At 35.3% G+C, this 26,777-nt stretch overlaps 1 protein-coding gene across 5 annotated transcripts in view; it reads left to right on the top strand.

Moving 5' to 3' along the window:
* Positions 1-19,983, top strand: part of SHOC1 (shortage in chiasmata 1) — an 85,360-nt gene extending 65,377 nt beyond the window's left edge. For all 5 annotated transcript variants that reach the window (XM_078436580.2, XM_081790932.1, XM_081790933.1 and 2 more), the window contains 9 exons: positions 92-270; positions 1,794-1,911; positions 3,226-3,337; positions 4,602-4,723; positions 8,831-8,924; positions 12,020-12,151; positions 14,626-14,775; positions 15,646-16,600; positions 19,783-19,983. In XM_078436580.2, coding sequence (XP_078292706.2) covers positions 92-270; positions 1,794-1,911; positions 3,226-3,337; positions 4,602-4,723; positions 8,831-8,924; positions 12,020-12,151; positions 14,626-14,775; positions 15,646-16,600; positions 19,783-19,883 — 1,963 coding nt within the window. In that variant the 3' untranslated portion in view covers positions 19,884-19,983. The remainder of the gene's footprint in view (positions 1-91; positions 271-1,793; positions 1,912-3,225; positions 3,338-4,601; positions 4,724-8,830; positions 8,925-12,019; positions 12,152-14,625; positions 14,776-15,645; positions 16,601-19,782) is intronic.
* The last annotated feature ends 6,794 nt before the right edge of the window (positions 19,984-26,777 follow it).

Here is a 26,777-nt window from a genome sequence, read left to right as displayed (position 1 = left end):
TAAACTAGCCAAAAACAGTCATCTTTTTAGCCTTCAAAGTAAATAATGACACAAATATAATTCCATTTTCTTGGCTTTCCTTTGTCTTCAGTACAAGTTCCTGTGTAGTTGCACATAATCAATACATTGGAGCAGATTTCCCCTGGAGTAACTTCTCATTTGTGGTGGAATACAATTTTGTAGAAAACTCTTGTTGGACTAAACACTGCGAGAAATTGAATATTCCTCACATGGCCTTTAAAGTGATTCTTCCAGACACAGTATTAAAGAGTAAGGATATAAACTAAAGTCCTTTTGTTGCTGAGGTAGAATGGAAATTGTCTGTTTTCTGTTTCTGATCTGTGGAGAGAGAATGAGCTATGGCATTAGAGGACTTGAGTTCAAGCTCTAACCTCACCACTTGGGTGTGACGTTGGGCAGGTTCTTTCCCTCTTACCTCATATTCATTTGTAAAGTAAGCTTTACTGATGATATCTGTCTTCATCTCTTTACCTTCTAAGTTTTATTTATAATAGCCCAATTTAATTATGATTATATTGCATTTTTTTGTATTTATATAGCATTTCGTATTTTGTATCTCATTTATATCGTATTTTTTATTGAATTTTAGGGGAAATTTTGTTGTAGTATGTTGACTGATTCAGAAAACTTAATATGCAACAAAAAGTTACACACAGACACTTAGAGAAGACTCTAAAACCACTTTGTATATCATTTGGCTTCTCTGTATTTCTCAGCAACCCTTCACATGACTCAGATTGTGAATTCTCACATCCATTAAGCTTCACATGACTCAGATTGTGAATTCTCACGTCCATTAAGTAAAAAAAGCCTGTACATTTTTAGTCCCAGGGCATTCCTTTCAATACTTGCCATAAATTACTTTCTATCCACCTCAAGTCTGAGTGGGAAGTTTGAATTCTGAGAGATTCTAATTCAATTCTAAAAATACAGTCACCATAATGGTTACTTTGGAATTTTTGATAAACAGAATTAAATGTTAAATTGATTAAATAATTGAAACATGGGCCCAAGAAAAGATAAAAGCATCCTAGTTTATAGGTAGAGGCTTCTTTCAGTCTCTTGAAGATGAACTTAATTTATTCAACCATTCCTTATTTGGAGCATTTACAACACTTCAGTTTTCCACTACTGTACTACAAGATTTATAGTAGTTTATTATATAATTTTATATACTGTTCTAAGAAGTGAAATGAATTGCTGGGTCAAAAGTATATACACATTTACATATTGTCAAATATGCTTCCAGAAATGCTATCTCAATTCATATTTGTGCAGAAAGTGCAAGAGAATCCTTTTCCCAATATCTTTATAGTAAGTAGGTATTATTATTCTAAGTCTTTGACAGAATTATAGGCAGAAAATATTTTATAGTTATATTATAATTAATTAATTATAGATAATTAATGTCTTGATTATCCATATCTTTTCATACATGAATTGATCTTATATAGCCATTCTTTTGTAAATTGCCTGTTAATGACCTTTGTCCATTTATCTATTGAGGTATTTATCATTTTCCTATTGATCTGTATCATATAGTAGTTTTAGTAAATTCTGTTAACTGTGTTTTATTTCTAGGTAATAGGATAACATATGCTTTTTATTTTATTCTTCAGACCTTTCTTTATTCTGATTTCTGATTTTTTACAGTGAATATGTTTTATTTTTATACTGCTCCTTGAACATACACTTGTTATTCTCATGTTTAGTAAAAAAGAGAAAGAGCTGAAAGATGAGAAACAAATATTTATAAGCTTTCTCTCATTTAGGAAGCACCTTGCTGGATAGTTTTGGGGGTTTTGTTTTGGAAATTCAGGTTCCATATGTGTTTTTTGCATCTGAAGGACTTCTTAATACTCCAGAAATTCTTCAGTTGCTAGAATCCAAGTAAGTTATTGATTTCATAACTTTTAGCAAGGGTATATATATTCTAAATGACTAACCATTATGCTATATATGCAGTATTATTATTTCTCTGATTCAAGCCTGCAATTATATCATATGAATAGTTTTCCAAAGAGTTTATGTCAAGTTACACTTCTCTCCCTGTAGTACACCATCACAATTACTGAATGTTATCTTTTTTTGGCAATATACATCAATCTTGTGGAGAAAAAAATGTTTCATTATTGTTTAAATTTATATTTTAATTTCATTTCTTTTGTTACCAGCAAGTACGAACACTTTATGTGTCTTTTTTTTTCTGTGAATTATATGGTCATATCTTTGGGTCATTGATAATATGGAGAATGAGTGTTCTTATTTAGAGGGCCTTAAATACTGCCTGGGAAATAGGACTATGAAGTTCTAAATAAATTCTCAAATTTTTAGACTTTAAGTTCTGAGGTCAGACCAGCACTGAACATTTTAAAATCATATAAAACACTTTATCACAGCATACAAGTTGTCACAGAAATATTAGACATTGGGCTATATATCAAGGAGGAATAATTGAGCTGTGACATTAATTAAAATACAGATCTAAAAATAAATAAATAAATAAATAATACAGATCTATTTTCCATGCTTTTGTTTTTAAATCTTAAGGCTATGGGGCATTCACAGAAAACTATGAGCTTACAAAAGGTAGTTAAAATCTAGGCCAGTTTTAAGGAAAGAGAAAAGAAAATTCTGATAAATGCAGAATGTTTTAGTGTATTACAAAATGTTTTGATTTCATGAATTATTATTTAAAAAGAAATTGGTCAATACATTTATAATAGTATTATGTGCAGTAATATTTAGTAAAATACCTACGGCAATGCACATCTTAACGAATTTTTCATACATACTGAATAAATCATAATTTAATTCCTCAAATTTATAAAGTAGAATAAATTGATATATGAAAGAAAAAGTGCAGTCGTTAAAATAATTTAATATGCAAGAGGACAATACAGACTTTCTTAAAGAATTTTTCTGGGACGCCTGGGTGGCTCAGTCGGCTGGGCGGCCGACTTCAGCTTAGGTCATGATCTCAGGGTTCGTGGGTTTGAACCCTGTGTTGGGCTCTGTGCTAACAGCTCAGAGCCCGGAGCCTGGAGCCTGCTTCAGATTCTGTGTCTCCCCTCTCTCTCTGCCCCTCCCCTGCTCACGTGTCTCTCTGTCTCTCAAAACTGAATAAACATTAAAAAAATAATAAAACAAAAGAATTTTTCTTAGTCATTTCATGATGTCACCTAAAAATATGGTATTTTACAGCTATAATATCACACTAGTGGAGAGAAGCTGCAGTGAGTCACTGAAACTCTTTGGAAGTACAGAGTGTTATGTAGTGGTGACAGTTGATGAATACACCGCCATAGTTTTGCAGGTAAAACTAGACAGTAAGAAATACAAGCCAAATATCTGTGTAATTTATTATTAGCTCTACTATAGAGAGCTTAACTATAATATTAGTGATTTCTTCCAAAACTTTGCAAATGGACCACAAGTACTAAAATCGTCACTATACAAAATTACTATTACCAAACTTCTTCAATGCCTTATAATTTTTAACATACTTTAAGAGGACAAAGCAAATATGGAATCTTTAATGTTATATATTGACCTATTTTAAAATATATTTATAGAACAATTATAGTGTTGAAAACCTGAAAAATCAAATCCTAGCTACTATGCTTCTTAACAGATGGTAGTATATTAATCCATGATTAGTGATATGAGATTTCCTCTAAAGTAAGTGGGGGTTACCTATAAGTAAGCTGATTAAAAAAAAAATATATTCTCTTTAAAAAATCCCTATAGTTTGGAATTTAAGATTTACAAATTCTTGACAATCTCCTTGATATGTTTGCTTGATTGGAGTACAAAGAAATTAATTCAGTAGGGTGGGAGTGGGGAGCAGAAACCAAGTTTGATGGTATGGAGTATAAATTAATGGCAAAGATTATGATAACGTAAGTCTGATTTAATGAGCAAATGTTAACAATATGGAATTATATGATGGAAACACCAAGCTCTATTAGAGGGTTTCTTGAGAGATACCATGTCTTACATATTTGAAGTTTTTAAAAAACAATTATTTGGGGGAAATACTGTTTAGGAAAACTTTTAATTCAGTTACATAACTTACTGTCAGAGTAAGACATTTCCTGAATCATTCACTCTATAGAATTTAATTGTGTTAAAGGAAAAAGGGACTGGTAGGCCATTAGAGAGCAATTCCTGGAAGTCCATTGACTGCTTCCTTCCTTAAGTAATAAGCAATCAGTGCAGATTATCCCATGGACTTTTAAATGTATTTTATTTCGCCCTTATGAGTAGCCAGATCTCTATCTATAAAGGACCTTGCCTGAATAGGGACACTCTGTAGGCGGCTTTCTTCGTATCTAGGACTTTGGGAGATTCATGAGCTGTCCTTGCTTAAGCTGTCATTTGCTGTTTGACATCTACTACATAATTTTCCCCCTACTACTTCCAGTGTGATTTTAATTTCTCCATAAAATGGGAGCCCATACTCATGTTTCTTCTCAAGTTATAATTTATATATTATGGATTCTTAAAATAGGGTAACAATAACTTCAAAACAACTGTTCAACCTAGTGAACCTTTTTATTTTATTTATTTTCTGGTAGGACCTAAAAGAATTGAATTGTGAGAAGGCATCGGACAATATCATTATGAGACTGATGGCATTATCATTCCAGTACAGCTATTGTTGGATAATTTTATATACCAAAAAAACATTAAACTCAGAGTAAGTAAACATTTCTTTATCCAAAGTTACATTTATATTTAAGTTATTTGGTCCTCTTCTTTGAATAAAAATCGTTATGCAAATTTTCCACTTGCTCATCTAGTTCGCTTTAAGTCAGGGATCCTCCAGGTGGAGGAGCCATGCCCATAGGAATTTGGGATGCCCATAGGAATTAGGATTTGGGAGATGATGTATTTCCCCTAGACATTCTGTGCAAATCACCCTCCCCTCCTCTACTTCACTAAGAATTGCAGCTTTAAGTGTCATTTTTTATTACTTTTTATTTCTGAACTTGTATGTTAAAAGATGTCATTAAGTCACTGTCTCTAAAATCTTATTAAATATACCAACAAAATAGCATCTTTTGGGGCAGCTGGATGGCTTGGTTGGTTAAATGTCCGACTCTTGGTTTCAGCTCAGGTCATGAACCCGTGGTTTGTGAGTTTGAGCCCCACATCGGGCTTTGTGCAGACAGTGTGGAACCTGCTTGGAATTCTCTCTGACCCTCCCCTGCTTGCTCTCTCTGTCTCTCTCTCAAAATAAATAAATAAATTTAAAAAAATTTTTTTAAATAGCATCTTTCTATACTTTCTGTCACTGATGTGCTTAACTTAAAAATTACAAAAAAATCCATGCCGAGACACTGGCTTAATTTATCATTATATGTCTCTCCTTTCTCTCATCTCTACATTTTATGAACCCACTGCTTCTACTTCCTTTTTTTCTCTGCAGTCTGGGTCTTCTTCCTACATCTGTACTCATCTCTGTCTCTCAGGGCAACTCATCATTCATGGCTCTCATGATCAGCTCCAAAAATATTTTCATCTTCCACTGCTCTAAAGCGTTTAAGCCTGTTGTCAGTACCTTCTTACTCGAAGCCCTTCAGTCCTATGATGAGTCAATGTTTTGATCTTCCATCTCTCTAACTACTCTTTCTCTGTCTGTACCTCTTCTTCCTTGTCCCAGTCTTCAGATACATTTGAATTCTCTTCTTTCTTCTATTTGATCCACTGGAAATCTTCCCCACTCCCATGGATTCAGTCACCATCATTCTGCATATAAATTATGATATATACATCTGCAGCTGCAGTCTCTCTTTGAAATTGTTGACATGTATCTCTAACTTTCTGTTAAATATTTCCACCCTGATATTTTATAGGCTCTCAAACTTAACATGTTCCAAGGTGAATTTATTATATTCTCTATCCTCTTCAAAACAATATCTCCTCTTTTCTGCCTTTAGCTATTTATGACCATTGCCTTTCTTTTAGTCACCAAGTTTAGAAAACAAATCCTATAGATTTAACCACTATCTCTTTTTTTTTTTTATCAATCCCCTCTCTCCATTTATGTTACCAACATCTTAGTTCAGATTCTTATTATTTTATGTGGACTGTTACAATAGACTACCAGCTGCTTTCCCACCTCCAGATGGCTCTCAGTGTTACTCTCCATAATCTGTCAGACATCCAATTAATATTCCTAAAACCAGGCTGTTACTGTTTCACTCCGATAAAAAGCCTTCACTGACTTTCCCATTATCTACTGAATACATACATTCTATTCACCCTAATATTCAAATTCTTCAGAGTATAATCTCAACTTATATTTTCAGCTTAGTTTTCACTGCTTTCCATTTCAGCTAGAAGGATTTCTCATTGGCTTGCAAATATGGTCCTGGTTTTGCTACTTCTACTTTTGCCAATACATTTCTCTCTTTCTACGATACTCTCTACTTCCTCTAACTATTTCATCTGGTGAAATTGTGCCTATTTTTCAGAACCTATCCCCAAATACCACTTTTTCTATTCAGTCTTTCCTTAATACCCCCCCTCCAACTCACACGTACAAATAGATATTTAGTTGTGACCTCTCCATCCTTTGAACTCCTTAGCTCTTTGTCTTTTCCTCATCTTTGATATTTATCACATTTTGCTTTGTATTATCATTTTAGAGTACTTGCTTTATGGCACCTCATATTGTTTCATATGATAGATGCTTAGTAAATATTCCTTGACTGAATGAATGCATCTTTCCTACTAAATTGAAAACTAGTCTCATTCATTTTTTAAATCTCTACAGTTATCATGCAACACATACCACATCACTCACAGTAGAAGTTTAAAAAATATTTAATTTAGTTATTATAGAAGGTAGAGACATCTTACCTTATTTGACATGGCCTGTGTGACTTTTTTCTTTATTGACTTTTTGCTTGACTCCATTTTTGTTTATCTACTGTTCTGAGCTCTTTGTATATGATTATTATTAAGTGGAAATAAGTTTAAGTTAGAATATAAGAGTCCAAACTCCTTGGTTCTTATTCCTTTTTCTATTAACAATAACCTTTGGCAAGTCATTTAACCTTGCTTTTCCTTTCTACCAGAATTGAAAAAGAAAAATAATAATTTAGATCTAAAATCTTCATTTTGAATATTAGTAAAGTCTCTGAAGCATTTTAAGCTTGGAACTTGCTTATAAAGCATTAAAGCTTTATCAAGATCTTAGAAGTATTATGGAGATAAAACTGTTTTGAAAAAAATTTTAAGTTGTTTTTAGATTGCTTTCCACCTATGTTCTAGAGGTGCAATTGAAGTACAAGCAAAAAAGAGGAGATTCACACTTATTCTTACTCAGATTTTCAGGGAAACAAACCCCACTAATTATGTAATAGCCTGAGATAGTTTTATGTTCAGGATGTGACGAGCTGTTTATTCACAATAAGATGTTATTATAAAATGTAATTATTTTCAGACTTCTAGGTATCTCAGCTCTATATTTTTAGATTTATAAAAACATTTAAGAAGTATCTTAATCAACTGACCAAATGAGGAAAATTCAACATACAAAATGAAATTGCTTGAGTTACCTTAGTAGTTCATATCATTAGTTCCTGCTTGAAAAATGTGTTAGGACTCCTGAGGACTACCCCCAGGTTTGATGATTTGATAAGAAGATTCACAGGACTTGGCATAGACTTGGACTCATGGCTATGATTTATTATAGTAAATCGTTACAAGGCAAAATCAGCAAAGGGAAAAAGTGCATGGAGCAAAATCCAGAAGAAGCTAGAAGGAAGCTTCCAAGAATCCTAGCCTAGTGGAGTCACACAGAATGTGCCTAATTTCCACAGCAAAGAGTTGTGACAACACTTATAAAATATCATCTGCCAGGGAGACTCACTAGAGACTCAGTGCCCAGGGCTTTTACTAAGGACTGGTCGAGTAGGCACTGTCTGCCTAGCACATACCAAAATTCTAGACTCCAAGAAGGAAAGCAGGTGTTCAGCAGAAACCACATTGTTTGTACTGTTTAGGCACAGTGAGTGACTCTTATTGGTCACTCTTATGAAATAGCTCACCTGAGAAAGAAACTAGCTGGGGAAAGAAGAGCCAAGAAATTAAGAGAGCCCTTATCTCAATCATATTGAGACCCTGGATCCGACAGTGTCTTCCCTGGACTTCTTAGTAATATGAGCCAATAAATTTCCTTTTTGCTTCTTAGGCTATTTAAAGTGGATAAAGGTGGTAGAAATATCTATCCAAAGCTTAAGACTCACATCTGATCTGCTTAATAACCATAGAAGAAGAAAAAAAGTAGTTTTTTAAAAAATTGAGATATAATTGACATACCACATTGTGTAAGTTTAAGGTCTACAACATGCTGACTTTATGTATTTATATACTGCAATATGATTACCCATGTAGGGTAATGATCTTTTTAAAAAGTGTTTTTTTCTAACAGTTCAGGAAAAAGAGCCAGGGAGGATTCTAGTGAGCCTGGCTCTGGTCACATGTTCATATCTGAACCTGGTACTTTGGCCAGGGAGATAGAATATTTTAGTTTGTGTCAGTCAGCTAGTCATCCCTGAGTCAGTAAGGGTATGAGTTAAACTCTCCTCAGACACACTCTCAGCATCCCCTAGATTTAACTGGATTGTTAAAGAATGGAGGTGGAGCCATCTTTTCAAAAGAATGCTGAGCCTACCACACTAGCATTATTTAGCCAGATTATTCTAATAATATGAAATGTCAAAACGAAATGAACTTCTAATAAGTAGAATCAGACATCAAATGAGTACAAGAATAGTAATATAATCTTTTTTAGGTACCATCTTACAGAAAAGGCACTTCATCATCTAGCACTGATTTACGCAGCTTTGGTTTCATTTGTGCTAAAATCAGAAGAACTGGATGTAAAGGTATTCTTTTCTTACATGTTTGTTTTAATAAACCAAAATTATACTCAAACTCAAGTGCCCAGCTAGTAAACTAAAAAATTCTTAAAAGCCTTTTAACAGTTTTCAAATTAATAAATATTCTTTCCACTTAAACTTCTGTTCTAAAAGCCTTTAATGAATTTAAAGTCATATTTTATCTCTTAATTACTATTTGGCAGGATATAAATAAAAAATATTTGTTGATCGAAAATGTTTGCTTATGAAAGATACACTCTTTTTATCTGCTGTAATCATCTCTAACCAATGTCTTTTCTTTGTTTTCAATGTCCCACTCTGAAATTTAGACACTTCCCCCAATTCAGGGCTCAGTCCTCTTCAGTTATCACTTTATACTCTTTCCTTAATAAACTCAGACATTCCCCCAAATTTAGCTTTCATTTCTGAGTATAATCCTTAAAAATTTCCTGATTTTTCTTTAGATCTGTACCTGTATTCTAGCATTCTACTGGAAATCTTCACATGAATATCCCACAAGTGCCTCAAACTCAGCATTTCCAAAACAAAACTTCTCATTCTCCCCAAACTTAGTTTATGGCATTACTATTGTAACCTAATCAGTAGTAGGTTACTGTTGTAACGTAATCAGTCTTTAGAACATGTCTCTCTATCCTACTCCTGCTATTTCCCAAATTCAGGCCTTTGGAGTTTTAAGCAACTTCCTGACTAATGTCCTTATTTCTAGTCCTACTCCAGTGCATCATATATATTGACATCACTTATATTTCTGAAATACAGCTGTGAATATTTCACTTCCTGGGCTGTAAGCTCCTGAAGGAAAGGAAACATGTTTACTTGTTTTCATATTCCTGGCACCCAGCACAGTGCCAAGTACGTAGCAGGCTCTTGATAAATAGTTGTTGTTACATTGAATTTTCTTGCTCACAAGACCTTCCATAGCTTCCTACTTTATTGAAAGAGAGATCAAACTCAGCTGGTTTCAAATTTCACAATTTGGCCCCTAGTAATCGTTCCTTTAGCATCATTCTACTCACCATTTCCTGAATATGAATGACCACACTATCACCTTTAAGCCATTGCACTAACATATCATCCCAGCCTGTCTCTTCCTTCCCCCTAACCACCAGCCTTCATAGTTCTGTCTGTTTTTGCCTGGCTCAAACACTGCCTCCTTTAAGAAATGTGCCCAGTTACACGGCTCAGGTTATGATCTCATGGTTTGAGGGTTTGTGCCCGTCAGGCTTTGCACTGACAGTGCAGAGCCTGCTTGGGATTCTCTCTCCATTCTCTCTGCCCCTCCCCCGCTCGTGCTGTCTCTGTCTCTCTTAAAATAATAAATAAACTTTAAAAAAATGTTCCCCAGTTATACCCTCTCGGGATAAATCTCTCCTCCCATTCTCCCAGGAGCACTTTATGCCTTTATTATAGTATAAGGTATTCATTCATGTACCTTCCACCCTGGAGGGTAAAAACTAGGCCCTTTTTCTTTGTCAAATGTATAGCATCTAGCACATTACTTTATACACAGTAAAAATATTCAACAAACATCTACTAAATAAAATTAAATCAAAACACATTAAAATATGTCACCAATACTCAAGTCTCCCATTCTTCTGACTTAATAACATTATTACATAAAAGGGGCTCCCTAGACTCATATTATTTTAGAATATATTGTTGCTTTACCTCACTGTATTTAGTAATATAGTTTTTGGCTTTTTAGAGCACATCAGTTATGGGTTTAAAAAAATGTTTTTCAGGCATCTGAAGAGCCTAGCCATAAAAGAAACATGAGAAAGTTTAAGTACATTTTCTTAAACTAAAAGAATATACTGCTAGTAGTGTTAGGCTATGTTTTATTCTAATGTCAAAAAAAGGTCTATAAATGTCTTTATGAACTCATTTTGCAGAAAAATGCATAGATAAACACATATGCAAAATTTTGAAAACAATGTTAGGAGGTTTCTGAATCTCCCAAAGCCTAGCCATGAGCTCCAGAATCCTTGCTTTAATAAATTAAGGTCATATTCATTATCATCACCATAAAATTGTGCCTTTATACATTTATATAAATGTGTCGGATCTTCTCAAAACATCCAAAACTGAAATAAAATTAATTTGGAATCAAACAGTGTTGTTTCTATACACTCTATATGTACTTAATACAGTTTAAAGAAAATCTTTCTTTAGAATACATGTATTCCCTACAGGTATGTATTAACAGTCTTGTATTTGTTACTCTTCTTGTGAAATAAAAAATTGTCATAATGATTTTATAAGGTTTCTACAGTCTCTATTTCTTGAATTTTCACTACAGGACAGGGTGTTTATATTTCTAAGATATGACTGTTTAGGGCAGTACTCTCTATCCACATTAAACTGCTAACCCATGGACTATACTTCCTTCAACTGAATCTAAAAGATGAAGGTAAAAATAGAACTGAAAGCAGAAGAAAAAGGCTGGCATTTCGAAAGAGAAGGGCCTGGAGGAAAACACAACTGAAAGACAGGAAGTAGGAAATATTAAGAAACTTTTTTTAAAGTTTAGTACACAGAGCATAGTATCAAATAAGCCAATATTGGATGAACAATTCCCAAAATACTCTAAATCAAAACTTTTTTTCTTTTCAAATACACATCAACTTCATCTGTAAATATCCTTTTTTAAAAATGTATTTGAAAAAGCTTGCAGTATATTTTTAAAATTCTTATTTTTGGTAACTATTAGAGTTAACTTGGAAAAGCAAAATATTAAATATTATTAATGATAATCTAAATTGCTTTGCTTCTAACATAGGTGAAATATAAAACCAAATATGTTATTTTAACAAATTATTAATAAATGCCAAATGGAAGTAAAGAAATTTAGTTCCAAAAATTGGAAAACTATAAAGATATCACGTTTAAAGAAGGGAAGAAAATTGCTTAGTCTCACAAAATATGCTGGATTTCACATAGATACTTTAATAAGTTATATCTAAAATTATATTCAAAGGTTAAAATCAGGGCTTTTTTCTTCTAATTACAAACAGTTTTTGCAAGATATATTTTGCTCCCTAATATTTCCTATAATCTAACATATAGAAAATATATTTTAGCTTGTACTTGCCCCAGGAGTGGAAGAGGCTGCACTGATAGTTCGACAAATTGCTGATCACAGTTTAATGACCTCGAAGAGAGATCCTTATGAATGGTTGGATAAATCCTGGCTTGAAGTTTCACCATCTAAGGTTCATCCCCTAAATGTGTAAATTAGATATTTGCAAAGCAAGTATAGATACATAGACTTGAATTCTCTTTTTGGTTGCATATTTTTGTCCTATAATGTTTGCATGAGCATATAGAACAGTAACCATAATGTACAATATTTATTTAGATCATTTTCCAGAATCATGGGTATTTTGCAACTTGACAGAAGTATTTTAATGAACTTTTAATGCCTAATATTTTTAAAACATAACTTTTTCTAATTCATAAATTTATACATTTAAGAGTAGTAAGTATGAAAATAGCAAAATTCCATCATTGCCTTTGTCAGTAATTAAGTTACATAATCAAAACTGAAAGTAGAGTTGTAAAATATTCGTAAGATTGAATAGTAACTTTTTAGAAATTCCTTCAGGTTAAGCATAATATGTCTAAGTTCTCATACCAACCTTATATCTCAGTTTCCTTTATTTTTTTAATATATTCAAATCATGAAACCATAAAAAAAGAATAATAGAGCTTTTTATTTACTAACGTGGAATGACCTTTAAGCTATATTAAATGAAAGATGAAGTTGTGGCATACAGTTTGTATCCTACCACTTGAACAAGGGGAAATTAATATTTATATGTGTTTGTAAGTAAATAAAATATCTCTGGAAGAGATCATGATAATGCTATCAAGAAATGATAACATTAGTTATCTCCAGAGAGGAAAACTGGGGTAATGGGGGGCAGGAAGATGAGAGTTTTTACTGCACACCTTTTTTGATAAGTTTATTTATATATTTTTCGAGAGAGACAGAGGGCATAAGTGAGGGAGGGGCAGAGAGAGAGAGGGAGACACAGAATCTGAAGCAGGCTCCAGGCTCTGAACTGACAGCAGAGAGTTGGACATGGAGCTCGAACCCACAAACCATGAGATCATGACTTGAGCCACAGTCAGACGCTTAACTGATTGAGCCACCCAGGCACCCCTACTGCACATCTTTTAGTACCCTTTGAATTTTGAACCATGTGCCTATTTTGCCTATTCAAAAAATAAAATTATAAAGCAAATAAATATTCGTGTATTCATATACATTAAAAAATATTCATGTATATTAAATCACAGAATTTTTATATGCCTAAGCAAAACATAGTACTATTGGCAAGTATGGGTATAATTAATTATGGGATGTGTATATGTCTGCAGTTTCCCTATTACCAAGGCATGTCTAATCTACTCACATGTCTGTCATTTGATTTTATCAAAGAGGGTGCAAAAAGCCAGTATATCCCAGAAAGAAGAGGGAATATGGCAATAATAAAAGATGGCTGCTATATTTCTAGATTATTATGAGATCTCTCTGGAACACATTTTTAGGCCATCAAGGTCAGTTCTGGTTGATAGAAGTTCTTCCTCTACTCTTCACAGCAAGGCTTTCCTGAAACTACAACATCTGTTAGATGTCATAAACATGGTTCATCTTAAATTAAATAGTGATAGTAACATATGGCCTACAAAGGATGAGCTAAAGAAATCTTGAGGTACTAAAGTCCCTGAAAACGTTTTCATTAGACAATTTACCATTAGAGGGGTGCCAGGGTGGCTCAGTCAGTTAAGCACTGGACTCTTTGGCTCAGGTCATGATCTCATGGTTCGTGCTTGAGAATCTCTCTCCTTTCTTTCTGCCCCTCCCCAGCTCGTGCTCTCACTCTCAAGATAAACATTTTTTGAAAAAAGAAAAGAAAATCTACCATTATATAATACAATTGTCATTTGAAGGAGATGAACTGTAACAAATTTTTTGGATGAATGATTGAAATGAATGAACTTTAAGATCTTTCCCAATTCTGAGAGCATGTGAATCTTTTTTTCAAATATTTTCATTTATTTTTGAGGGGGAGGGGAAGAGCAGAGAGAGAGGGAGACAGTGGATCCAAAGTGGGCTCCATGCACAAAGCAGGCATCATGCTGTCTCCATCAGCAGAGAGCCTGATGCTAGGCTCGAACTCATGAACCATGAGATCATGACCTGAGCTGAAGTCAGATGCTCAACCTACTGAGCCACCCAAGTGCCCCTGAGAGCATATGAACTCTAACTGACAGAGAAGTTTCTTTCCCTACTAGCCATATTTTTTCCCCAGCATCTCAAATTGAGTGGTAGGTGCAATGACAAAAATTTTAATCTTCTAGATTGAGCAGAATAAAATGGGTTATTTCCAAAGGACCAGTGGCTGATTTTTCCTTTAAACTCTTCTAGGGGGGCGCCTGGGTGGCTCAGTCGGTTAAGCGTCCGACTTCAGTTCAGGTCACGATCTCGCGGTCTGTGAGTTCGAGCCCCGCGTTGGGCTCTGGGCTGATGGCTCAGAGCCTGGAGCCTGCTTCCAATTCTGTGTCTCCCTCGCTCTCTGCCCCTCCCCCATTCATGCTCTGTCTCTCTCTGTCTCAAAAATAAATACAGGTTAAAAAAAAATTTTTTTTTTAAATTAAAAAAAAAAAAACTCTTTTCTAGGAAGAAATGTACTTACTTGACTTTCCATGTATTAACCCATTGGTGGCTCAGCTCATGTTAAATAAAGGACCATCACTGCACTGGATATTATTAGCAACTCTTTGTCAACTTCAGGAACTTTTACCTGAAGTTCCAGGAAAAGTCTTAAAGGTTAGTTATTTGAATTCCATATTCTTATATGAATGTATTTCCTTTCCATTTGAGTATTGATTTTTGCCATAAACATTTTCAAAATGGAGGTATCCAAGTTTAATTGTTTTGGACTTCACATAGCAAAGAAATTATGTACTTGAGGGGCACCTGGGTGGCCCAGTCAGTTAAGCCTCCGACTTAGGCTCAGGTCATAATCTCGTGGTTCACGAGTTTGAGCCCTTCATCTGTGCTGACAGCTCAGAGCCTGGCGCCTGCTTCAGATTCTGTGTCTCCCTCTCTCTCTGCCTCTCTCCCACTTGCACACACTCTCTCCCTCTCAAAAATAAATTTAAAAAACTTAAAAAAAAATAATTTACTTGAACTAAATTTCTTATAGAATTCTCATTGACTGCCAATCACATTATACATTTAAACCTATCTTATATAGATAATTCAGTACAGTCCATTTATCACACTTTAAATTATTTTGAAATGTTATTGTGCCCACTAATATGCGGTCACATACTCTATTCATATGTGTTTACATGATCTCTTCCAAACAATCCTGATGCCCTTCATTATAGTAGTAAAGAGAACTTTAACTTTAGCCTTATTGTAAAAACTCTAATTTTTTATCAAGCAAATGACATTCATGTATAATTTGTGTAACTAAAAATTCTATTACAAGTGATTAGAAAAGAAATACAAATCATAAGTTTTTCTTTTAATGGAGCCTAATTATGTTATGTTCTTATTACATGGATCACTGTAATACCCTACTTATTTATATTTTGCTTTCTTTCCATATAGATAAGTGCTGTTATTTATATTTACTTGACTGATGTGTATATTGTATTTGTATTACATTAATTTAAAAAAATTTTTTAGCATTTTTGTAGCATCACTTCCTTATTCAAGATTAGTTCTTCTTCCATAACAAAATCACCTCAAATTCCATCACCTCGGGAAAACGGGAATCAGGCTAGTACCATTACCAGTTCAGCTTCTGGCTCTTCAAACTCTGTCTTTCAAGAATATAATGAATACCAGAATTCAGACATAGGAGCCACAGTGCACAAAGACACAAACATCACTTCAAACTATAACTCTTCCCTTACGCAACTCAGAGAAATGCCATGCATTTTATCACCTGTGACTTCTTATAATCAGGCCAGCTACCGGAAAGACTCCAGTTGTAATCCTAATATAGTACATAATCCTTTCCTAATTAATATAGGATCAAGGAACATGGCTGGTAACTCCTTTCAAAACTGGAATGATTCAGAGTCAGATGTTTTTTCTTTGGATCTAACACAAATGAACTGTGAAAATATAATATCACCAATTGACACTCAGAAGAGAGTTGCCCCTAATTTTATAAATAATCAGAAAAAGGGAACACATGTTGCAAAAGGACCTATAAATAAAGAAGTATGTACCCCTAACTTTTCACTGGAAGGCTCTCAATCTCCTCTTCCCTGGAACTTCAAGAAAAATGTATGGGAACAACAGAATCATTCATTCAACTTAGAATATGGTGAAAAGCAGACTACATGTGACAAATGGTACTCTCAGAAAGATAATTTATTCCCTAATCAGCAGAAATGTCTATCGGATGAGGTAGAAAGCTTCCTTCATCAAAGTTCAAATGCTGGGACTAAAAAGACTTTCTGGAGAGAATTACCATCTGTCCCCAGTATGGATTTATTGTGTGCTTCTGATCCTAATGTAAATCAAAAAGAATTCAGCAGTCTTTATTTCCACCAAAGAGCTGGGAAATGTTTAGGACAGAAAAGGCACTCTGAATCTTCATCTAACTCAGGAAACAAAAAATCATTACCAGGTAACACTATCTAAAGTTAATAAAACTACTGGCAGATGTAATTTTAAAAGAACCATCTCTAAACTAAAAAAAGAATTTTTGTTTGTTTGAATTACTATACTTAAAAATCTTCACTAGGGGCACCTGGGTGGCTCAGTTGGTTGGGCGTCTGACTTTGGCTCGGGTCATGATCTTGCAGTTCGTGGGTTTGAGCCCCACATCGGGCTCTGTGCTGGCAGCTCGGAGCCTGGAGCCTGCTTCGGATTCTGTGTCTCCCTCTCCCTCTCTCTCTCTCTCTCTCTCTCTCTCTCTCTGCCCCTTCCCTGCTCATGCTCTGTCTCTCTGTCTCTCTCTCAAAAATGAATAAACTTAAAAAAAATTTTTTTTAAATCTTCACTAACTTTGGGGTCAAAAAGAAAATCAAAATTCTAATTATAGACATCTAAGAAAATAAATGTAAACAAAATATGTCAAATTCTTGTAGCTTTAGATGAACTAAGCATTAAGGGCGCCTGGGTGGCTCAGCTGGTTAAGCGTCTGACTTCGGCTCAGGTCATGATCTTATGGTTTGTAAGTTTAAGCCCTGTGTGGCACTGTCACTACAGAGCCTGCATAGGTTTCTCTCTCTCTCCCTGTCTCTGCCCCTCCCCCAATCACTCATTCTTTCAAAATAAATAAAATTTGAAAAAAAAAAAAAAGTTAAAATAAATTGCAGTGATGACTTGAGTCTGTCAATCCTGAGTGCAATCACTGATAGAAAATAATAAAAGAGTACCTCCCAACTTGTACAGTGGACCCTTGAACAACACAGGTTTGAACTGCATGGATTTTTTTGATAAATACAGTATGGTACTGTAAATGTATTTTTTCTTCCTTTTGATTTTCTTAACATTTTCTTTTCTCTAGCTTATTTGATTGTAAGAATACAGTATATAATACATATAACTTACAAAATATGTGTTAATTGACTATGTTATCAGTAAGGCTTCTGGTCAACAGTAGATTATTAGTAGTTAAGTTTTGGGGGAGTCAAAAGTTATAGATTTTGGGGGCACCTGGCTGGTTCAGTCAGTAGAGCATGTGACTCTTGATCTCACAGTCATGAGTTTAGGGCCCACGTCAGGTACAGAGATTATGTTTTTTAAAAAGTTACAGGGACTCCTGGGTGGTTGAGCATCAATCAGTCAGTTGAGCATTTGACTCTTGATTTCAGCTCAGGTCATGATCCCAGGGTTGTAGAAGCGAGCATGGAGCCTGCTTAAGATTCTCTCTTTCTCTCCCTCTGCTCGGCCCCTCTCCCCTGCTTATGCTCTCTCTCTCTCTCTCTCTGAAATAAATTTAAAAAATAAAGTATTTACAAAGTTATGTATAGAATTTGGGGGGGTGGGTCTGGGGGCAGTCAGCCTCCCTAACACCCACATTGTTCAAGGGTCAACTGTATAAGCCTCAGGATTCACAAAACTTGGATTTGGTCCTGTTTAATAGTCATAATTTGTTTTGTTCCTGATTTTAATGAGAGGTATTATCTCCCTAACTTTGTAAGAACTTTTGTGAGGAACAGATGCTGAATTTTATCCAAACATTTTTGGCACCTATTGGGGAAAATCACACATGTTTTCTCCATTGACCCATTAATGTCAATGATTATATTAACAGGTTTACTAATATTAAATAAAAATTGTCATTCTGTGATAAACTTAATTGGCTTTTGAAGAGTGATTCTTTTAATATGCTGTTGAATATGGTTGCTAATATTTATTCTTTTCATTATCTACATTCAAAATGCAATTACCCTGTTGTGTTCTTTATTTGTGCTGTCACATTCTGACATGAACTTTATTCCAGCTTCATAAATGAACTGAATGAAAATTCCATTTTTTTTTTTCCATCCTGGACCAAATCAAGTATGTGAATTACTATATGTTCTTAAACATAGGGTATCCCAATATATAAGATAATCCTCCCATTTTCTCAGTGAGATCTTAGAAATTATTTCTAATAACTTTTTTTAATGTTTTAAATGTTTTAATGAGAGAGAGAGAGAGAGAGAGAGAGAGATAGCAGGGGAAGGGCAGAGAGAGAGAGAGAGGGAAACACAGAATCTGAAGAAGGCTCCAGGCTCTGAGCTGTCAGCACAGAGCCTGATGCTGGGCTTGAACTGGTGAACTGTGAGATTATGACCTCAACCTAAGCTGGATGCTTAACTGACTGAGGCACCCAGGCACCCCTCTAATAACTTTAATATTTAAACTTTTAGGGATATGGATGGAATAGTAAAATGTCTACCTACATTTTAATTCATTAACTTAGTTATAAATATATTTTTCAATCATATATTAAATAAATAATGGCCTAGAAATATTTTTTTTCCACTTTCAAATTTCTTCCAAAAAATAATTTTATTCAAACAGGTCACATAAATCTTTGATACTAGTATCATTAACACTATGGAAACTTTTGACTTTTTACTGTGGTTTCCCATAGCACATCATTACCTTCCACTGTTTAAGATGTAACACTTTTAGAATTGATGTTAATGCAGCCCTAGACAATTTATCCAAAGCCATTGGCATAACCTCAAGATAATTTTCTATTTGTCTTATATTACAGATGTGTATTTGTGACCTCTATGATACAATTACAGACTACATTGCTTTTTAAATATGCTTATAATGGCATCCAAATCTTGTAATTATGAGATTATATCCCCAGGAATAATTACCAAAACAGTTTTAAATATTTTAGCCTACTTTTTTACTGATTTAATCAATCAGCCTCTGTAAGTATCCAAATCTAGGATATTTCAGGCTAATGTGTCATATTTAATACAGTCATAGAAGGTGAGTCATACATGATCACCACCTATCACATATCAGACCTCGGGATAAATTCTACAACATTACAGATTTGAGTTAAGGAACAGGCTTAATGAGTGAAAACTTAAATGAAGGAGTCTTAAATCCAGGGAGATTTAATGATTTGTGCAAAGCATGAGTATACAATATGTATACATGACACTAATCAGTACTGGGCCATTAGGTACAGGTACAGTTATGCTAAAAATGTAATTTTTATAGTCATTTTATCTCAGTTTGGAAATTTGAACACTCTGTAGATAGATGAAGAGATAGGATGCACTTGAATAACTGGAAAAAATAGCTATGTCAGAAATAAAATGGTTTTCCTTTTTCTCCTTTTAACAGATCTCATGTGTTCACAACTACCACAATTCAAAAAACGGCGTCTAGTGTATGAAAAAGTCCCTGGTAGAGTTGATGGACAAACTCGTCTGAGGTTTTTTTGAAAGAAAAGAGTGTTCTGTGCCACATTCCTTTGTTTTTGATGAAAATCCAGTAACAAAATGATAGATTTGCTCATTGATTAAAGAAAATTCTGTCGTTAAATGTTCTTGGTGTTATCCATATTAAAATTTCAAAATATATATTCTGCCCTATAGTTTACATCTTTGTAAGTAAAATATTCTAATTAGCATAATTGTCATAACATCCAAATATCTTCCAGATTCACCCAAACATTGCAAAGCTTTTTTTTAGAGCAACAGTTACAACATATATTTTTAGAATAGCAATATATACATTTTAGTATATATATATAAAAGGGATATTTAGTTGTCTTCTGAAAGCCATGCTGCTTCCCACCTTTCTTCCAGCAAGCCTTTTTAATTTTTTTTAAATTTTTTAATGTTCATTTATTTTTTTGAGATAGAGACAGAGTGTGAGCAGGGGAGGGGCAGAGAGAGGGAGACACAGAATCCGAAGCAGGCTTCAGGCTCTGAGCTGTTAGCACAGAGCCCGACGCAGGGCTTGAACCCACAAACCGTGAGATCATGACACCGGCTGAGCCACCCAGGAGCCCTTCTTCCAGCAAGCCTTTTTTAAATGAGCCTCCATCTCAGTCTGACCCTTTAAGTCAAGAAGTTAAGATCACCAGAGTTGACCCTACATCACCAAGAAAGGGCAAAGTTAATGTTAGAGAACTTCCTATTTAAAATGTTACCTTCAGGGGCACCTGGATCGCTGGGTGGGTTAAGTGGCCAACTTCAGCTCAGGTCATGATCTCATGTGAGTTGGAGCCCCGAATTGTGCTCTCTGCTGTCATCACAGAGCCCACTTCAGATCCTCTGTCCCTCTTTCTCTCTGCTCCCTCCCTGCTCATTCTCACTCTCTTTCTCAAAAATAAACATTAAAACAAATTTTTTAAAATAAATAAATGGTTGCCTTCATAAACAAAAATTTAAAGCAAATTACTAAGAAAATATTTGCTACCTACATAATAAAAAAAAGATTTACATTCCTAATATACAAAGAATCCTACAAATTAATAGGAAAAAAGACAACCTAATAGAAGTGTGGGCAAAATATATGAATAGATATTACACAGAAGAAACAAAAATAACCAATAAACATTGGAAACAACATGTAGCTTCATTACTGATTAGGCAAATGCAAAGGAAAACAGAACACCTATCAGATCGGCAAAATAATATTCAGTGTCAGCATATTGGAGAAAGAATATTTTCCTATATTGTTAGTACAGTATTTTTGGAATACAGTTTGTAAATATATACTAAAGTTTATTTATTTTGAGAAGAGTGTGTGTGTGAGAAGAGTGTATGAAGAGACAGAGGGATAGAGAATCCCAAGCAGGCTCAGCGCTGTCAGCACAGAGCCCTAAGTGGAGCTCAGTTTCACAAACCGTGAGATCATGACCTGAGCTAAAATCGAGAGTGGGACACTTAACTGACTGAGCCACCGAGGTGTCCTTGTGTATTTTTTAATGGACAGTTGTAGCTTTCTAATTACTATGGTATTTATACTACATTGAATACATTTTTAAAAGATGTAATAATTTTATTCTAAAATGTCAGAATTTCTAATAAAATTATATTCTTTGCAACTATTCAAAGTTACAATAAAACTTTTATATGTCATCTCTAAAAGAGATATAAGGGGCGCCTGGGTGGCGCAGTCGGTTAAGCGTCCGACTTCAGCCAGGTCACGATCTCGCGGTCTGTGAGTTCGAGCCCCGCGTCAGGCTCTGGGCTGATGGCTCGGAGCCTGGAGCCTGTTTCCGATTCTGTGTCTCCCTCTCTCTCTGCCCCTCCCCCGTTCATGCTCTGTCTCTCTCTGTCCCAAAAATAAATAAAAAACGTTGAAAAAAAAAATTTAAAAGAGATATAATGGGTTTTTGACATTATTACAGGTGGTACACCAGCAAAAATGTTTGAAGACCATACGCATACTCTCGGTCCTGCCTTCTGAAACTGTCACCCTATTACTCCCAAAATTGACCTCTATCTTTTTAGATCCAAGAGACACTCAATATCACCTTACTTGACCTCTCTTCCATATTTGATACTGTTAATCACGTCCTCATTTTTTTTCCCCAATGTTTATTTATTTTTGAGAGAGAGAGAGAAACAGAACATGCACCAGAGAGGGGCAGAGAGAGAGGAAGACACAGAATCCGAGGCAGGTTCCAGGCTCCGAGCTGTCAGCAGAGTCCCATGCAGGGCTCTAACTCAGGAACCATGAGATCAGGACCTGAGCTGAAGTCGGCCGCTTAACTGATTGAGTTAAGGTGCCTCATCACGTCCTCATTTTTGAAACAGGCTTAACTTAACACCACCTCTTACTTTCCTCCCACTACTCTCCTCTTTGTTATACTTTTTTTTGCTTTGGGTTTTTGCTTGGGTATGTAGGGAGTGGAGACTTTAAAGAGAAACTATTTCTGGAAATCTAATTGGAACTTCTGTTCTACTTAAAGTTTTGGAAGGATTGCTTCTAACTAAGGTAAGGCTAAGGTTTCTCAGCTTGCAGATCTCCTTTATCCTACTTTTAATCAGCTTCCAAAGGAGAGGAATTTCTTCATAGGCCATAGACTGTGGCAAACCTTGAGGTTAGGCTATCAACACCTACTTCCCTGCTTCCCTACTGAGTCTTCCTGTGGGCATTTCTCAATGGCGCTTGCTGTTTAAGGACATATTCTGCCTGGGCCTTGGAACAGCCTCTGTCAGAGTTATTGGGAAGGAAGTTTTGTGTTAGGAGTCAGGGAACAGTGATAAAGTGAGCTCTGCTCCATCAGAGCAGTCCCTGGGAGCCACTGTCACATAACAGGTTGGGCTGATCCATGGAAGCCTGAAGGGTCTTCTTAGGCCCTTGTTAGGGGACCAAAAGTGTCAGTCCAGCCTCCCAAATACCCTGTTACATGGAATTGTTTGGAACAGCCCCACCTTCTCAGGTTGGCTCTTGCAATGGAAACTTCGATTTTTTTCTCTGAGAGCATTTCCCAGTGAGGTTTTTCATGTTCTAAAGAGACTTACTTGCTCTTAGATCCATTGCTGGTGATAGTGCTGCTCACTTTTGAGGGCTTTTGAACCACCTTACTTCAGGTTTCTAGGTTCAGCCCTAACTGTATAGGCCTCACCAGAACATCAGCTGTCCCTTCCAACTGTGTATGGACAGATACTCCTTCCCTTGCCACTGAGACTCAGGGTACAAATGGAAATCAACACCAGGGTGATCCATGCCTTGCCTCTCACAGTCATAGCTTGATTATCCTCCCCAAATAATAAGCCAGCCCTCAAACAAGGGATACAACAATTTCAATAAATAGAGCAGCCTCGGTTGGTGAGCTGGGGTGGGGTGGGAGGTAGTGCAAACGAGCAATCCAAAATGAAGACTGAAAAAGTACATGTTTTTCTGATTTTTGCTTTTTTATTCAGTTTCTTATGATTTTATCATACAAGATTTTTAAACTTAATACTTAAATTGAATTGCTTGTTTATTTAAGTTCATTATTTAAATTTTATATAGTCAAGTGTACACACTTTCCCCCCTCCTGGGTTTCCTGCCTTGCTTAGGAAGACCTCTTTTACCCTAGTTATATAACTATTCCCCTAATTTTTCTTCTAATGTTTTTGTATTATCCTTCTTTAACCTATGTGGATTTTTTTTTTTTACATAATACAGGCCAATTTTATTTCCTTCCAAATGGACAGCCAATAATGCCAGCACCATTTAAGTAAATGATACTTTCCTACTGAATAGACAAAAAATCTATTACTAAGCTGTTGCCTATTCCTATCCCACAATATTATTTTCTTTTTAATTTTTTTAAAAATCATAGTTTTGATTCAGCATCTTGAAGTAAGTTTTAATACCCATTAAGGCATGTTTCACCCTCCCATGTTTTATACATACATACACACACACACACACAGAGTTTTAAAAACTATTCTTGGACACTTCATTTTCCGTATGAACCTTCTGATATTTTAACTAATTTCCCTTTAAAAAAATAGGAATTCCATTAATTTTATATATGAGTTTTAGTAAGATTGCATTTTAATGGAATTGTTTTAATATCCCCAAATTTTAGACCCTGTTAATAAAACGTTTTATTAATCTTGCACTTTGTTAAGTGTATTCTTAAGTATTTTTATAGTTTTGTCCTTAAAGTCAAAATGAGATATAATGCCCATTTCCAACTAGCTATTGCCAGTGTAGAAAATGCTTTTAATTCTTCTACATAAACTTTGTATGCAGCCAGCCCCTCACACTCTGTCACAAATTCAAGTATTTATTTTCCTATATCCTCATCAGTTTTCAAAATGTACAATTGTATATAATCCATAAATAGATATTTCTTCTCAAATGTTTACCCCATTTCATTTTTTCATCTCACTGCATTAGGTAAGACCTCTAAAGCAATGCTGAACAATAGTAGTGATAGAACGTATCCTTGTCTTGGGTGCCTGGGTGGCTCAGTTGGTTAAACGTCTGACTCTTGATTTCAGCTCAGGTCATGATTTCACTGTTTGTGAGATCACGCCCCATGTTGAGCTCTGTACTGACAGCACAGAGCCTGCTTGGCATTTTCTCTCTCCCTCTCTCTCTGCCCCTCCCCTGCTCTCAAAATAAATAAATGTTTAAAAAAAAAAAAGTATCCTTGTTTTGTTCTCAACATGCTGCTGAATGCTTCCACATTTCAACATGTAGTATGAAATTTGCCACTGCTGCTGATAAAATCTTTATCATCTTTCTTCTTCTTCCTATTTCACTAAGCCATGTAGTTCTTATCCAGAACAGCTACTGAATTTTGTCAAATGACTTGTTGGCATTGATGCTCTTCTTTAAACCACTTATGTAATGAATTATAATGACAGATTTCCATATATTGAACTAGCTTTGTCAGATTGTATCTTTTCTTGAATTTGATTTGCTAATATTTAGGACAAAGCTATATTCCTAAGTGAGACATCTATGGTTTCTTGTACTGTCTTATCAAGTTCTTGCTAAAGGAGAAACTGGAACCAAGAAACTACGTATGTATGTGTGTGTGTGTGTGTGTATTACATATCAACGGCTGCACATAATAATGTGTACAACTTAATGAGTTTGGGGGTAAGTATACATTTCTGAAACCATTATCACAATCTATGCCATAAACTTACCCATCACCTCCAAAAGTTTCCTTCCACCCTCTTTTTATTTTTTAATTTTCTTTATTTTATTTAATTTATTATTTTTATTTGTTACTTTTACTTTTTGTGGTAAAAACACCTATCATAAGATCTACCCTCTAGGGGAGCCTGGGTGGCCCAGGTGGTTGAGCATCTGACTCTTGATTTCAGCTCAGGTCATGGTCCCAGGATCCTGGGATCAAGCCCAGCGCTGGGCTCCACACAGAGCATGGGGCCTGCTTGAGATTCTCTCTCTCTCTCTCTCTCTCTCTCTCTCTCTCTCTCTCTCTCCCTTCTCTACAGAGGTGCAAGAATCTTTTTTTTAATATGAAATTTATTGTCAAATTAGTTTCCATACAACACCCAGTGCTCCTCCCAACAGGTGCCCTCCTTAATGCCCATCACCCACTTTCCCCTCCCTCCCACCCCCTATCAACCCTCAGTTTATTCTCAGTTTTTAAGAGTCTCTTATGGTTTGCCTCCTTCCCTCTCTGTAACTTTTTTCCCCCTCCCCCTCCCCCATGGTCTTCTGTTAAGTTTCTCAGGATCCACGTTAAGAGTGAAAACATATGGTATCTTTCTCTGTATGGCTTATTTCACTTAGCATAACACTCTCCAGTTCCATCCACCTTGCTACAAAGGGCCATATTTCATTCTTTCTCATTGCCAAGTAGTATTCCATTGTATATATAAACCACAACTTCTTTAGCCATTCATCAGTGGATGGACATGTAGGCTCTTTCCATAATTTGGCTATTGTTGAAAGTGCTGCTATAAACATTGGGGTACAAGTGCCCCTATGCATCAGCACTCCTGTATCCCTTGGGTAAATTCCTAGCGGTGCCATTGCTGGGTCATAGGGTAGATCTATTTTTAATTTTTTGAGGAACCTCCACACTGTTTTCCAGAGTGGCTGCACTAGTTTGCATTCCTACCAACAGTGCAAGAGGGTTCCCGTTTCTAATGGAGATTTTTTAAATGCTTGTTGTTGTTAAGACAAAGAATGGAACATGTTTAAATGTTGACAGAAAGGATCCAATGGAGGAGTTGAAGATAAAAGAGAAAGGATAATTGACAGTGTAATGTCAGAGAACGTGAAACAGATCCAGAGAATAAATAGGATTAGAAGAGGGACACCTGAATTTTGATCAAATAGAAGAGACTCAGATCACTTAGATTTCGAAGTTTAGTGGCTGAAATTAAGGGAGTTTCCATATGATGGCTTCTATTTTTTCTATAGTAACACTAATTATGCTAAAAGATATTTTCATTTATTTATTTATGGATTTATACATAACTATTTCAAAGTGCAGGGGTGCCTGGGTGGCTCAGTCAGTTAAGTGTCTAACTCTCGATTTCAGCTGAGGTCATGGTCTCCCGTCCTGAGATTGAGCCCTACATCAGGCTCCATGCTATAGGCTGAACATGAAGCCTGCTGGAGATTCTCTTTCCCTCTCCCTCTCCTCTGCTTGTGCTCTCTCCAAAAAAAAAAAGAAAAAAAAAATTAAATATAAGTGTAAATGTTGCCAGAAACTGAGATTTCTCAGCAAGTTATACATACATCTTTTTTTTTTTTAAACAAAGTTCTACAAGCACTTATAAACAAAAATTTCACTTCCCGCTTCCAGCACTCAATTTCACAAGGCAACAAAAGTCCATGAAGCCTTAAAACAAACAAAATCAGACACAAAATGTTGCTGCCATAGAAAACGA

This window comes from Panthera onca, chromosome D4 (assembly GCF_046562875.1).
Source record: "Panthera onca isolate mPanOnc1 chromosome D4, mPanOnc1 haplotype 2, whole genome shotgun sequence".
Classification (NCBI taxonomy): Eukaryota; Metazoa; Chordata; class Mammalia; order Carnivora; family Felidae; genus Panthera; species Panthera onca.
This window is presented reverse-complemented; position numbering and strand designations above follow the sequence as displayed.